General features: G+C 36.7%; 1 protein-coding gene across 2 annotated transcripts; it reads left to right on the top strand.

Annotated features, from left to right (window-relative positions):
• Positions 1–9,653: 9,653 nt before the first annotated feature.
• On the top strand, positions 9,654–15,418 carry LOC104225913 (uncharacterized). 2 transcript variants are annotated; one of them, XM_009777789.2, is made up of 9 exons: positions 9,654–9,752; positions 10,035–10,157; positions 12,992–13,085; positions 13,185–13,244; positions 13,736–13,798; positions 13,925–14,128; positions 14,423–14,534; positions 14,608–14,819; positions 14,986–15,418. In XM_009777789.2, exons 2-9 carry the CDS (start codon positions 10,042–10,044, stop codon positions 15,076–15,078), a joined length of 954 nt encoding a protein of 317 aa, XP_009776091.1. In that variant the 5' UTR covers positions 9,654–9,752; positions 10,035–10,041; the 3' UTR covers positions 15,079–15,418. The 2 variants fall into 2 exon arrangements, with proteins under 2 accessions (XP_009776091.1, XP_009776092.1); XM_009777790.2 differs by having other exon boundaries at positions 9,674–9,752; positions 9,990–10,157.
• The last annotated feature ends 417 nt before the right edge of the window (positions 15,419–15,835 follow it).

Here is a 15,835-nt window from a genome sequence, read left to right as displayed (position 1 = left end):
ATAGGATCTGTCGGGTTCATCCGCCCTCAAATAGGATATGTCGGGTTCATCCGCCCTCAAATAGGATCTGTTGGGTTCATCCGCCCTCAAATAGGATATGTTGGTTTCAGTCTTTTATTTCAAGTTTTAAAACCAGGCGCCCACCTGTATAACGAGAGGAATACTTTTATGTCTTAGTTTAAACAGGCGCCCACCTGAATAACGGGAGGAATACTTTTGTCTGTGCATTTCATATTCTAGGCACCCACCTGTATAACAAGGGAATACATTTTGTGTCTTTACCATTAGGCGCCCACCTGTATAATAAGGGAATACATTCCACGTCTTTACCCATAGGAGATGCATTTCCTCCTAGGTTTGTTTAGTTTTACCCATAGGAGATGCATTTCCTCCTAGGTTTGTTTCAGTTTCACCCATAGGAGATGCATTTCCTCCTAAGTTTATTGTACCCACAGGAGACGCACTTCCTCAAAGTTAAGTTTTACCCATAGGAGATGCATTTCCTCCTAAGTTGTTTTAAAAAAAAATGACCTAGTCTGATGAACCTTCTCCTAGGATCAAAATCTTAGTCTGATGAATCTTTCTCCTAAGATAACCAAAAAACAAAAAAAATGATGACCTAGTCTGATGAACCTTCTCCTAGGATCAAAATCTTAGTCCGATGAATTTTTCTCCTAAGATAGAGACCTAGTCTGACGAACCTTCTCCTAGGATCCAAATCTTAGTCTGATGAATCTTTCTCCTAAGATAACCAAAAAAAAAAATGATGACCTAGTCTGATGAACCTTCTCCTAGGATCAAAATCTTAGTCCGATGAATTTTTCTCCTAAGATAGAGACCTAGTCTGACGAACCTTCTCCTAGGATCCAAATCTTAGTCTGATGAATCTTTCTCCTAAGATAACCAAAAACAAAAAAAAATAATGATGACCTAGTCTGATGAACCTTCTCCTAGGATCAAAATCTTAGTCCGATGAATTTTTCTCCTAAGATAGAGACCTAGTCTGACGAACCTTCTCCTAGGATCCAAATCTTAGTCTGATGAATCTTTCTCCTAAGATAACCAAAAAACAAAAAATGACCTAGTCTGATGAACCTTCTCCTAGGATCAAAATCTTAGTCTGACGAATTTTTCTCCTAAGATAGAGACCTAGTCTGACGAACCTTCTCCTAGGATCAAAATCTTAGTCTGATGAATCTTTCTCCTAAGATACCCAAAAACAAAAAATCTTAGTCTGACGAATCTTTCTCCTAAGATTAAAAAAAAAAAAAGAAAAAAAACATTTTGAAAAAAAGTCATTTTCCTAAATCCAGGCGCCCACCTGTATAACGCGAGGAATACATTTCAGTTTTTGTTTCAAGTGTTGAAATTGGGAGCCCGCCCAGATAACAGAGGCATACATTTCATTCTTTACTTTTCAAGTGTTGAAATTGGGAGCCCGCCCATAGAACAGAGGAATACATTTCAGTCCTTACATTTCAAGCATTGAAATTAGGCGCCCACCTGTATAACAAGGGAATACATCCTAGTCTAGTGTTTAGTTCACTCTCAGCACTGCATCAGTAGTATCAATGAGTTACAATTTTGCTAATGACTCACAAACTTTCCCAGTGCAAACTGGGTTAGGAAATTTCATTTGTGTTGTTTGTTTTGGTTGTCAGGAGCCTGCCTATAGAGCGGAGGTTGTTGTACGCCGAAGATTGAAGAAGTTAGGGGTCCGCCTGTAGAACAGCGGAACATCGTTCAAAGTCAAGCTGCAACCCATTGGACGGCAGAAGGCTACGATAGAAGTCCCCAGCACTCAATCCAAGATAGAAGCAACAAGAATCACGCCCCAAGAATGCGAGTCAACAGTCTGAGAGGGTCAACAAAAGCTAGTCACAAAAACAAAACAAAAAAAAAGGAAGAAAAGGAAAAAAGAGAAAAATGAATGAATCCGAAGCACGGATGAGGAGAACAAATGTGATCTGCTCAAGAACTAGCGCCTACAACTAGCAAGTATCAAGGTTCAAATCCAAAGTCTGTATGAAGCACCATTCAAGACTCAAGACCAAGTTTCAGAAGACTTAAGAGATAGGAATCCTTGTAACTAGTAGCTGATAGGCTTAGTTAGTCTTTTTCAGTTTTCATTTTTGTTGTAACGACAGGACCGCGGACCGGAACCTCAACGGAACGGCACCTCGATCGGCTCTCCACCTCGGTACACTTCACTATCTCTCTCATTCCCGAACTACACGTGGCCTGATTCCTGTATAACCAAGGATATGTAGGCAGCTCAGATACCAGGGCTCGGTCACATTCCCTCCCTTTCCTTAAGTGTAGTCCGTCCAAGTAATGGTCGGGTCAAAAACACGTCTAGTCGTTCTTTGTCGGAAAACTCTTCGTGTTTCCAGTCAAAGAGGGGCAGCTGTAAGCACGTGATTTTTGACCCTCCCCGAGAATTTTCACATTTTTAGCATGAATATGTGAAATTGGGTCCAGTATGGCTATTTTAACTATTTTACTTTATTTCGTTGCAAAAAAAAAAAAAAAATTCAAAAAATATATATATAAATTTTAGTTTATGTATCTCTCATAAATTTGAAAAATACAAAAATTGTACTTTATTTTGGTACTTTATATAAATTCGAAAATTACAAAAAATATAGTTCTATCAATGTTTGCAGTCATTATAATTTTGAAAAATACAAAAATATTACGTCATATTTTTGTCTTTATTAAAGAACGAAAATTACAAAAAATAGTTTTATTAATATTCTATAGTCATTTTTAACTTGGAAAAAATACAAAAATATTACCTCATATTTTATCTTAATATTTAAAACGAAAATTACAAAAAAAATAGTTTTATTAATATTTTGTAGCTATTTTAAAAATCTTGAAAAAATATTTAAAAATATATAGTTTTGTTTAAATACTAGTCTTATTTTTGGTAGTTATTTTGCTTACATAGGACTAGTTAAGCAACGTGTTCCTATTTCTCGGGTCCGGGCAAAAGAATAATATTCGGGTTCAAACTACCCGGTTTTAGGCCTAATTTTCGGACCTAGCCCATAATAAACCGTGTCCAGGACACGTGGGGAACCCCACCACGCGTGGGGGACATATGCCTCGAACCCCACCACGCGTGGGGCTCATTTTCATGGGCATTATGTTACAAAACACGGGGACCAACGAAAAGGACGGGGGAATTTGAAAAAGGAGGGATTTTAAGAATTTTGAAAAAAAAAAAAGGAGAACATGTACTGTTTATCTTCTTCTTAAAAGAAGAAGCAGAAAAAAAACGGGGGGAAGAGAAAAAAAGAAAGAAGGAAAGGAGCCCCCTCCATCAACAAACGACCCTACTGACCACGCATTCCCCTCCGTCGACCAAGCATATCCGCCATAACCACCAGCCCCATCACCACCGTCGTCAACCTCCGAACAACCCCCCCACCATCAACACTCCATGAACGACCAACCAACTCCTCCAACCAGTCCACCCCCCGTCGTCTTCCCCACCGTGAAACCACCATAACCAAACAAAAACCAGTCGCAAACCACCCCCCCTAACGCCTGAACACCACCGGACAACCCCGACGGAGCTGCTCCACCATTTTTCAGCTTCGCTGCGTTTCCGAGCAGTTGGTTCTGCATGCTTTCGCGTCGCACCCCCTCGTCGTCAACGACCCACAGTCGTCGACCAAACAGTCCGTCAGTGAAGTCGAGTTCCAGTCCAAAGTCCAAAAGTTGAGTCGAGGTCCGGTTCGTCGAGTTTATTCCGGGGTTTCGTTGTTGTTCCTCGTTCAGTGAAGTCCGGCTTGAACTCCGTCGGGGTCGTGTTTGTCGTCCTGAGTTTGCCGAGGTTCAAAGGTTAGTAAACCTCAAGTATTAGATAAGGAAATGTTACGTTAAATGTTCGAAGATGCAATATATAAATTGATATGATAATTTTCTGCTTATGTTTTCACCATATGCGTTTTGTTCATTTTTTGGTGTTATGTATTTTGTTTATTTGATATCATTTAATTAAGTAGGGTTAGTTATTCCACGACACAGTTTAACGTCAATTTGTTCGTCTTTTCCCTTGCTTAGTTCATTCGGACAAAACTAGTATTACTTGTTGTTATTACTTCCAAAACACTCATTTTGCTAGATTCCTTTTATTAAAATTGTAACGAGTTATGAGATTTCAGTTGTAAATAGGCTATAAGGTTTAGTACTGTTAAAGGCATAAAAATGGCATCCCTTTAAAAATATAAAAAATAAAAATAAATAATAATAAAAAAAATAATAAGTAAAATGAGACGAGCCTCGCCAAATAAAAGGGACAAATTGCGGGGCCCTCCAAGTATATATATTAAATACTTAAATTCCGGGACGGGTCGTTTAGCAAATTTCACGGCCCTCCCCAAAAATAATAATGCGCTAGTTGCTTTAGGCGCGCCTTTAATAATTTAATTTTCTTAAACTCGGGTGCGCATTTCATGCGACCCAAATCCAAATTCTAAAACATCAAATAAAATATGTTTCGGATTGTGGGTGCATTTCATGTGACACAGTCCAAAGATATGTTTTAAGCGATGTTCACATTTCTTAATAATAATAATTAATAAAGCGGTTAAAAGATAAAATTTGCACATGGTTCATAATTGTATTAAAAATCAGATAAATAAGCCGAATATAACAGTTGAGCGACCGTGCTAGAACCACGGAACTCGGGAATGCCTAACACCTTCTCCCGGGTTAACAGAATTCCTTATCCGGATTTCTGGTACGCAGACTGTAATATAGAGTCATTCTTTTCCTCGATTCGGGATTAAAATTGGTGACTTGGGACACCCTAAATCTCCCAAGTGGCGACTCTGAAATAATTAAACCAATCCCGTTTCGATTGTCCTTTAATTGGAAAAACTCCCCTGCGCCCCGCGGGCGCGGAAAAAGGAGGTGTGACATACGGGATATGGGGAAAGGTTACAACATTATATACGCACCACCACCTGATCAGTTGGTATGCGTTGATGATTTCACCTACAGAGGTTGAGATAATGTGACGGGATGCCCTCAGAGGCTTGGTGATGTTATGTACGCATATACCCATGTATTATATGATATTTATACGCATATGCATGACGTAGTAAATATTTCATGATTCACAGAGCTATTCAGACTTATAGGTTGAGTCCTTTACTCCATGTTTCTTTCATGTCTTTTATATACTGATTTTCATGGCTTACATACTCGGCACATTATTTGTACTAATGTCCTTTTTGTTATGGACATTGCATGCATGCGAAGGTAATTAGTTTGACAAACCCTTATAGTAGATGAGGTTAGAATTCATCGAAGGATCGGTAAGACTCCACTTCATTTGGAGTGTAGCCGAGTCTTTAAGTTATCGTGTCATAGTTTTTCTACAAATTTATGAGTAGGCCAGGGTCCTGTCCCGTTTGATGTTGAATACTCTTAGAGGCTTTGTAGACAAAGGTTTATTATATACAGTATGTCAGAGGTCTTGATAGCCTGTGTGTATTCATGTTTTAAGTACGATGGATCACCGATACAACATTTGCCAACTTATAATTTTACATTATGAGTTGTGGCCATGTTGGCCCATGATAGTTACAAGAGGAATGAGTTCAGTCAACTCAACCTATGTATGTTCTAGTTTTGGTCGAAATCATGAGATATAGAGTGGTTCGCTCGGGCCAGTGCGACACTGGGTGCCAACCATGGCTCCCCAGGTTTGGGGTGTAACAAAGTGGGATCAGAGCAGGTCGTGTCCTAGGAAGTGTATAAAGTCATGCCTAGTAGAGTCTCACTTATGGGTGTGTTGCGTGCTACACTTATAATTGAGAGGCAATATGGCATTAAGAAAATGTTACCCATCTTTTGTTTCCAGATCGTGCCATAGAGTTGAGTCGTAAGAAGTCAGTATGAAGCTTCCGCCGAATTTTATTTGCACTAAAGGTGCAAGTATCACAGTAGACCTTTAAGGCGTGGATGTAATTTTCACCTATGTGGGAGGGAGGTTGTGAAAGCGATAGAGGATACGATGCGAGATTAAAGGGTAGGTAAGGTAAACGTGAAGAAGATACGAGATACTCAAGTGCAGAAAGTTGTGAATAGTCTAGACTTCATATAGAGGTTAGCTTTTAGTTTAGTTTATAGAGGAGAGTCTGCAAAATTTTCATAAGTTTCTAAGAGTTAATATTTGAGGAGGAATGTTTCTAAAAGGGGTAAGGATGTTACATCCCGTACTTTTGTACGTTGGATTTGTCGTAAGATAATTGACATAAGTTCATGGACAAGATTATTTTTTAGGTTATAAGTATCATGCTATTTCAAACAAGTGATAAATAAAGTCGTGAAGGTTAGAGAGTAAATGAATCGAAGAAAATGAGTTTCGTCAAAGTTTGCCATTTTGGAATAAAATACGGTCCAAACTATACTATCATGTATTTATGGACTAGTGTTATACCACATTCCATGGTAGTAAGGTGTATGAAATATATTAGTATTTAAGTGAAATGAGATCTAGAAATTAATTATGTGAATAATTGGTTAATGTTGGTATAAAGTTGGAGAATATGGAATTAGTTATAAGTGGATAAGTGTAAAAATTATGTCGTCCACGTGGGATCATGGAAAATAAAGAAAGATGTGACTAGTATGTATTAAAAGGTGACATCTATAGGACAAGTCATGATTTTCAAAGTGGTGGCAAATGAGGGTGGACCCCACTGTCCACTAACTACAACTATTACATTTACCTTTTGGCGATAAACTTATGTCTTGAAAATATATGCATAGCTATTATTAACAACGTTTTAGCAAGTGTGGAGGAAATACATATTTTGATTCTTCTCAACATAGTTTAGAAAAAGGCCCCCTTGAGAAAGCTACAATGCGTGGAGGTAAAGATATGTCCTTGCATTGAAGCAAAATGCAAGAACAACATCGAGACTATGCCCACATCGATTTCCTCCGGATGATAGCAAATCGGAGATTTCTTCGAAGCGAAGTAAGTTGGAATAAGAGTGTAATCTTTCTCAAAGACAATATGCGGATTTTGGGCACCACTTCGATCTTGTTGTTCCATTTTGGTACGTTGGTTAATCCGGACTTTCTTCGATGTGAAGTAAGGAGGAATAAGAGTATTTCTTGGAAAATAAGGTAAAAAATTTCCTCTCCTTGGTATATTTAAATTTATCTAGCTCATGACTAAATTGTAGGATGAGAATTATGGAATTAATAGCGGAAAATCATATTTTGACGTTGTTGTTGTATCGACTATTCGGTAATTTTTTAAGTTTTGTTGTGGCTAGAAATTGTTGGAGTAACTTGAGTATACAGTTGGTGTGGTCAATGATAACTTGAGTAACTTGACTCATTCAACTTCTAACCCTCTTAGTACTTGCTGATCACGATCTTAAACCTTTGTAATCTCCAAGATAACATGATTAACTTACTTTGTATAATCTTAGGGTTAATCTCATTTTCGAGTTTACGTCAATTGGTTTACTACGTACTTGACGTATGAAAATGTGGGATGTAATGAAAATGTTCCTAAAATGGGAACTATTGGGTAAGTTCAACGCTTATATGATAAACCAATACTTCTTAATCTTGAGTATCTAGACTGTTAGATAAAATCATAGCAGGATACAACATTTTGCGTACATGTTAATGCAACGGATTCTATAACTATAACAACAAAGATGCCACAAGCATACTTATTTCTCTTGAAAATATAATATTGTTCTTCACAAACTAAATGTTTAAAGAGAAGTAGATATTAGAATTTTAATCCCACACCACAAACGCTCAAAGTATGGATTGAACTTATAATGTGTATGATAATTCCATTGGTAACTTCTCTAATTTATCCATTCTTATTAGGTCGGGTTAGTCCACATGGGCGACGCGTGATCCATATTTAATATCCAATGTCTCCCACTTCTCACACGGTGAACTAGATTCAAATCAGTATCATGACAATAACACAAGTAATTCATATAGATAAGTACGTAGTTCGTGTGACCTATCAAGAGCTATAAAAGATCAACCATATTAACGATGTATAAGAGATCCATGTAGAAATTCAATCATATGTAAAAAGAATTTACTACTAATATTGAGGATCTTATTACTCATAATATCCCAGATATTATTTACTACCGCAATAGCCAGTTGATCCCTTATCATCGAATTAAAATCCCACAAATATATCTGAATTTTATGAGAAGGCGTCACATCTACCATCGTCAAAAAGTTAAAGGAAAGTTCTTGAAGTAAATCAAGCAGGTATTGTGAAAATTCTTGAAAACATATTGGAAGAGTTGAATATGAGATTTGGAGTGATTGGAGTTTCATTAAAAGCAACTTGAACCAAAATTAAATTTGCAAATTTGAAGAACTCGAAGAGTACGAAATTTGCAATTGGTGAAATCGAGTGTATGTCATGTGTAAGTCCAATGTGTTTCACATATACAAGTATTATATACATATCATACACGTGATATAAATACGACATATAAGGGTCACATTGACATAAAAGTAATATATATTGCATATCACTATATGTTTATATATATATATATATGTGTGTGTCAAGTGTATATCATATATATATATAATGACATACATATGACGTAAAATGATATACAATGTATATTTAACTTCTCACTGTCTCTCCACTACAAGTTAGTTACTGGAAACATCTCACAACAACCTTCTATTTCAGTATATTTTTTACCTCCAAAACTCCTCCATATGACTTATTAGAACTTACCTTTACCGTAGTTCCACTGCATAAACCAGCTGTTTTTCTCTTTAAGATTCTTCATTTTATCATTATTTTTATCGATCCATAAATCCATCAACGTGAAACAGCTTTCACGAGGAGACTGAGGACATACAAAATGTACATGGTGGCGAACTTTGGAAGACACCAATGAACTCCGGCATACAGTGACTATACTTCGTCGACAACAAATAAAGATTGGAATGAGGACAACAACTGCTAGGGTTTTAGGGGAGGAAAGATATGAAGAAAGAGAAGAAAGGGAGATCTCTAAAATTCCTATTTTTGTGGGATTTATTTGAGGTTGTATATATTTTATAAAAAAATTATTGCTATATTTTAAAAATAGAATAGTATTATAAGTTATTGTGAATATGAGTTTATTTTATTATATCTATGTAAATCTCTCTTTTATTTGAATTAGGCTTTTATAAATTTATGTATGGTGGAATGCTCTAGTAAGCTATATCACCTACAAAGAATAAGGAGCAAAGTTGAAACTTGATTTGCTGGTTAGTACTCTATTTTAGAGGACTTCTTATATTGTAATATCACCTAAGAATGTGTTACAATTGTAAGATGATTATAACATTTTTTTTTTAAATTCTTATTATTCAGTACTTGTATAAACCATTATTTTTATCATGAATAAAACTACCCAATAAAGCACACTGCCTAATGTTTTGCTTAAAAAAAATCAATAAATGCTAGTGTAACAAAGACAAACTTTAAGGGAGGTGTTTAAAATTTTTTAAAAAGAAAAAAAAAGAAAAGAAAAAGAAAAAGACCAGGGGAATAATATCACAAATTAAAGGGTCCGGAAGTGTAATTTGACAAACTGAAGGGGAGATTTGTATTATTTACCCAGGTAAGGGCGTTGATTGCCGTAGATTTATTTCGTTGAACGCCAACGTGCTAAAGAGTCTTCCATTCAACCTGCATCACAGCATCAGTAACCCCTCGGAAGGTAAGAAAAAAATCCACTCTCTTCCCCGATCTGTCTTTAATTCCTCAATATGTATGAGCACTGCTTAGTTTCTAATTCAGATGATATTTTAAAGGCAGAGAAATAGTGAATTATTGTTCTACCCACAGTGCTTCTGCGGGTCAAACATCTAGATTTGTCAAATATGTGTATTAAATTGCTGAATCCATTGAGTTTACAGAGTTGATTGTATTTTGATATTGAATCTTTTCATTTAAGGTCTGGCGATTTGTGAGGATTTACTTGGGTGATTTTTATATTCAGGAGAAAGATGAAAACTGTTGCGGTGGCATTGCTGGTTGCTTTAGTGGTTGTAGTTCAAGTCAATATCGGACATACTTTCGCATCTACAGTTCCTTCGTTTCTTTGGTCACCTCATCAACATGGGTATGAATTTCCGTTCTTATTGTAGTTTGTGAATTTCTAGTGATTGTCCCTTTTTGTTACAGCTTGTTTAATCATTTGGAATTCAAAGCTGATTATTGGTTTACTGGTGCCTGAATCGAGTAGTTTAGTTGATTAAAGTGGATCTTAATATACAGTTGTTAGTAGTGGTGGAGCCAAAAGTTTATACTAAGGGGTCTCCAAATTGTCACACATGGGATTTGAACTTATGACCTAATTCAATTTTTGAATCCCTTTTACCATTTTACAGTTTTGTCCATTTGTTTTTAGGACTGCAGTTACTTTTATGCTTTTACCTTTCCACTGTTATGCTAACTAGTCTAGAAAGCATGCTTAGTTAAAAAAACAACCTCCATAAACTATTCCTTTTTTGTTTCTTTTAAGTTTGTAAAGTTGCATCAGAGGTAGGTATAGTGACTATGAGTGATAAAGCAAACTAATAAAGCAACCTCCATAAACAATGTCGTACACAATCTTTTTTTTGGAAACTCATTGTTTTCTTGCTGGTTGAGTGATAAAGCAAACTAATAACTCAAATGTCAACTACTTAACCGAAAAAAGAAGAAGGAAGAAAAGCTTAATGTCAATGGCCACTAAGTAAATAACAAACTCCTTCTGGACTCTCCTGGATTCTTACTAGCAAAATGTATCTTTCTTTCTAATCTTATAGAAAATGATTGCTTTTACTGTCTTCATGGGGTCTTGCTTTTACTGTCTTCATGGGGTCTTCTTCTCGTTCTTTTTTACTATTCATACTGGTGATGATAGTTTCTTAATTGCCTTGAAGCTTGAGAGAGGAAGCCAAAAGTTCTGAGAGGTGTCTTCCATATTTTTTCTTCAAATTAAGTCAACCAACAAAAGTTCATTGAGAAAGGGAAAGAAATTTAGAACTCGTCTTTATTGTTGCTGTTATGGGGTATTTCTTACGAGTGTTTTGTGTTTTGGCTTTGATGATTGTAAAATATTGCTTCCCGTAGGCATGAATATTGTCAATTATTGCTTAGGCATGAACAAGTAGTAAGATCTGCAAATTTAATGTTGTACACTTGAAAATTCTAGCTGCGGTTGTGATACATACCTCACTGCTCCAGCATTTAGCTACTCTGTTTGACCCTCTCATGGAGATTTTCTGCTTTCTTATATGCCTGTAGCTTTAAATTAGGTTATTTGTCCTCTGACTCTTTGACCGCATGGTGTGAAGAACTGAAGATAATATTAGATAGAAAATGTAGGTTTTCCCTTGTTGAACTGTCCGTTTGTACAAAATTGTCCTAATAATATTTTCCCTTAGTGCTGCTTAAAGCTTTATTCTCTCATAATATTCCGCTGCCTTCTTTCTTTTTTCATGTCTCCATGGCTTATATACTTGTCGGAAACTTATCGCCAAGTGACTCCTTCGATCCCATGTAAACCTAATCTGGATATCCTAATAATTTCCTTGCACATCTGATGATTCATGTTACTTGAATGTAACCTTAGTAATACCTTGAGTGTTTGACTCCATTAATGAGATCAATTTTCTTCATTGGCAGCCTTCACTTAGGAAGGTCAATAAATTTAAATGACATCAAATCTTCAGTCTGGGACAATTCTTTAGCTTATTCATACATTAGATGTTTTGTTTGGGGAACACCTGATGCCACAACACATTATTTCTTGTAAGTCTTGAATATGCTCTTCGTATTTCTTTGACAAAGACTTCAGGAGTAAGAGAAGTCTCAGAATCACTTGCCGCTAGAAAGTTAAAGGTTCTAATATGAACAAAAATCTCCAAAATTTAAACCTCAAGCATCTTATATCAAATCTTAGTGACAATCACAAATTCTGGCTACCATTCAAGCTTCTAAAAGCTCTATCATTACTAACTAGTGAAGTCATCCCATCATTTTTCTAATGCCTCAACTACTCCTGCCAAAGTTCTAATGTTATAGCCTCAACTTCATAAATTTTAGTAGCTCCTTTCGTGCTGTTATTGTTTCCAGCAGACCCAGCAGTTCCTCCCTCTCCTCATGGCTCATTCCAAAAGATCGTACATGACCTAGAAGCAACTATTTGTGAGCTTCAAGATTGAGAATCATTTCTCACCATTATAAGCACAAGTCATGCTAGAACCCCCCCAACACAAAAGGATCTTGCTAGACACCTCATTCCTAAACCTGCGGATCAATTCTCTGTGTGATTTTGTGTCTTTAACAACTGAATACAAGAAAAGTGGTATGTTTTGTTTACTCAAGGAGATTTTGTAGTTAGTAATTAAATAGAAGACGATTAACTTTATTTTTAGGCCAGAATGACTTCCTAATTTTGGCTGGGTTTACTTATCAAAACAATTTAGGCTAGGTTGTGTAAGTTATAGCCATGTTTAAGATCTTTTTTCATTTGATAAAGATGGTAGACTAAAGAGTAAAGGACCTACAGAAAATAGTTACATTTAGGACTTACAGAGCTGCTCTCTGAAATCCGCATGCTCCCAATACCACTTCATGGCGTCTCAGAAATTCAGCAGAGTTCGTAGCTGAGTTATAGTTGAAACAGAAGTCCACAGCCATGTGAACCATCTAGAAACGCCATTTAGGTCCTTGAAAAACCAATATGTGATGTACTGGTGTGCCCTACAGCCTAGTTAATGAGTGATTTGTGACAACAGGTTAATATCCTATTTATGCCGCTTCTTTTGTATTCCATGTCTAACGTGGGAAGGTACATGTGTTTTCTAAAGGGGATCCACACCAAATAGAAACTTATCTGAACTGCATCTGCCACACATTTATGGTGATTGTTGACAAGGGATCAATTTTATATTTCTTATGTTACAGAGTTGCCTCAAGTGAAGCTGTCAACTACAGAACCCTTTCACTGAAGGATTTAGCCAAGTCTGTTATGGCTGAGGGTGGTTGGTCGGACTTGCTGGTACTTTGTGTTCCTAAGCTCTATAGATTTCTTGCTTTCCTAATATTTTTCTCTGGATTCAGTCTCTGAAGGAAACTAATGGTCTATGATCTTCCTTAGTGCTCAGGAAAAGAAGCTGGACAGCATCTGGATCTTGCATTTGTTTTTGTTGGGAAACAGGTAGGAATCTCTTAGTATTAGGGGAAGAGTAACAATATTTTATGGTACTTCCCTGTAATTAAATTACCAAAAAACCTTTATTTAAGCCATTTGGGTCTTAATTTCATATGTTTGGAGCAAACAAGAAGGCAAGATTCTGAACCACCTACCTGCAGAATTTAGTATGCTCCACAAAAATATCAAGTCGCGGAAACGGTGTTTGGCACATATTTGTATCCTGAGTAACGAATAAAACCCTTTGTGGTTGGTGGCTGTGAAACTAACCCCGAGTATTTGAGTTGATACATACAATTCCAGTTGATTCATTTAGGCATTGGAAGGGTATTTTAGTTGGGCCGGTGAAATGAACTTTAAGCCCGCATTAATGGAAAGTACTGCTGCGCTGCAGTTTCCTTATGGGACCTTGTTAGCACAAGGCCTTTGCATGTTTTTATTTTACTTTCTGAAAGTTTCTATCTTGCTATGAGTCTAAATGTCTTTTTGTTGTTTAGCTGCAATCTGTGGATATTGCTAGACCCAAAAATGCCAATTCCGAGCTTGTGGACTTGCTGAAGGTAATTAGAAGTCTCCCAACTTCTGAAATTATTTCCCTGAATCAAAAATATTATGCTTGGTTCTTGATTTATTGAACAAGTTCAATTTGATTAACTTAGTTCTGGTCAAAATTTTGTTGTGAGCAGGTCTCTGTTGCAAAGTCCAACTTTTCTTTGGCTTTCCCCTACATTGATGCATCAGAGGAGAGAGAATCAGTGGAAAGCTCTTTGATTTCAGAATTTACCAACACATGTGGGCATGGTCTTGAGGCCAGCAACATTGCTTTCTCGGAGTCATGCTCTGTGGAGGGTGAAAGTTTCGAGAAGCTTACCGATGTCCTTTCAGTTCAGGTTAATAATGGAGGAATCTCTATTCTATTGATAATGAGGCGCCCAAAAAAGAAAAAAAAGTGACATTTTTCGGAGTTCTCTGCAGTGGCTATGTTCACCACAGCTACTACAGTTCGTGTGTGTATGTGTGTGTATATTCTGTTATATATATATATATATATATATATATATGTATGTATATTCTGTTTTCTTGTTTTGTGGATGTAATAATATTTTCATCTGTCTTATGCTCACAGAACTATGTTTTCTTGTTTTATGGATGTAATAATATTTTCATCTGTCTTATGTTCACAGAACTACCTGCTATCAAGGATCTCTAAACAATCCAAAGGGCAGCCAAATTTGATTGTTCTCTGCGACCAAGGTCACCGTACTCTGGGAGGGGCTGAAGAACAAACCTCCGAAGGTATGATATTAATGAAAAATATGGTTAATATCTTTCTTGGTTGTATTGGTCCTTAAACTCGATAAACTTGCAGGAGAAGTTTTATCTGAACTACTCAGTTACGTGGAGAATCTGGGAGCAAAATACACTGCACTGTATGTATCAGATCCATTTAGGTCAATTCAGTTCCCCTCTCATAGGGAGGTAGAAAGATTTCTAGCTGAAGGTACTCATGGAAATAAATCACTTAATGGCTGTGATGGAGTTTGCCAAATTAAATCCTCATTTTTGGAAGGCATATTTGTGGTAAGTTGATACACCTTTGGCCACAGTCCAAAGCTCTTCTAGTGCTTTTTTCTTGTTGCGATCATGTCAAGATCATGTTCTTTTTTTCTCTTCCTTGCCGCTGCTTTTGGTGTTTATTGCTTTTGATTGGGTTTTGCTCACATTACTGCTTCACGTTGTGTTCCAGGCAATTGTTTTGCTTATAATTTTGATATCCGGTCTTTGCTGCATGATGGGAATCGACACTCCTACAAGGTTTGAAGCCCCTACAGATTCATAATCATTAGATCTTCTGCAAGATAAATTCATATTCTGAGGCGCTATCTTCTGCAAGATAAATTCATATTCTGAGGTGCTCTGATTGCAGTAATGGGCTTGTATCTTTATTGCTATGCATAACCCTGTAGTTTTTGTTTATTTCTCAAGCAACGTTCCCTTGTATTGGCAGTGTAGAGAGTGTGACGTTCAATAATGTTATGGCCATTCCTCTTATTTTTTGGTTAGATATCATCTTGTATGTATTGAGTTTCAGCTGCCTGCCCCTAGTTTACTGTTTGCCCCATTGTAATAAAGACTTGAGATGCTTTGTTATCAAAGAAAGCACGAGCCTTGATATTGTAGCTTTCTCTCAAACTTAAACATCTGAAAGGTTGATGTCGTTGCATAGTTTTATGCCATTTCAATCTTAAACGGCACCCAAAGAGCTTTCTTCAGTGTTAAAGACACGTCAGTTTGATCTCTGGCACTGACAGAAAGGCGAGTATTCAAGTGGGAGATGGTAGAGCGCCCCAATCGCGAGTTGGAGGCTGCAAACCAAATACTTCGTACTAATTGATTATAGAAAACTCTCTACATTGCCACTTAGCCTCAACTGATATACCAATAGCAGGATACAAAATGCGTTGTGGTGGTGACGGAATATGTGGACTACCTCACTGTGTTGGTAAAGAGGGTGGAAATGACACCATGTAGCCACTTTTACGTATGTTGTTTAAAATATATTGACAGTTTACAATCTATTTAAAAATTAGTCAATT

Source organism: Nicotiana sylvestris, chromosome 9 (assembly GCF_000393655.2).
Source record: "Nicotiana sylvestris chromosome 9, ASM39365v2, whole genome shotgun sequence".
Classification (NCBI taxonomy): domain Eukaryota; kingdom Viridiplantae; phylum Streptophyta; class Magnoliopsida; order Solanales; family Solanaceae; genus Nicotiana; species Nicotiana sylvestris.
This window is presented reverse-complemented; position numbering and strand designations above follow the sequence as displayed.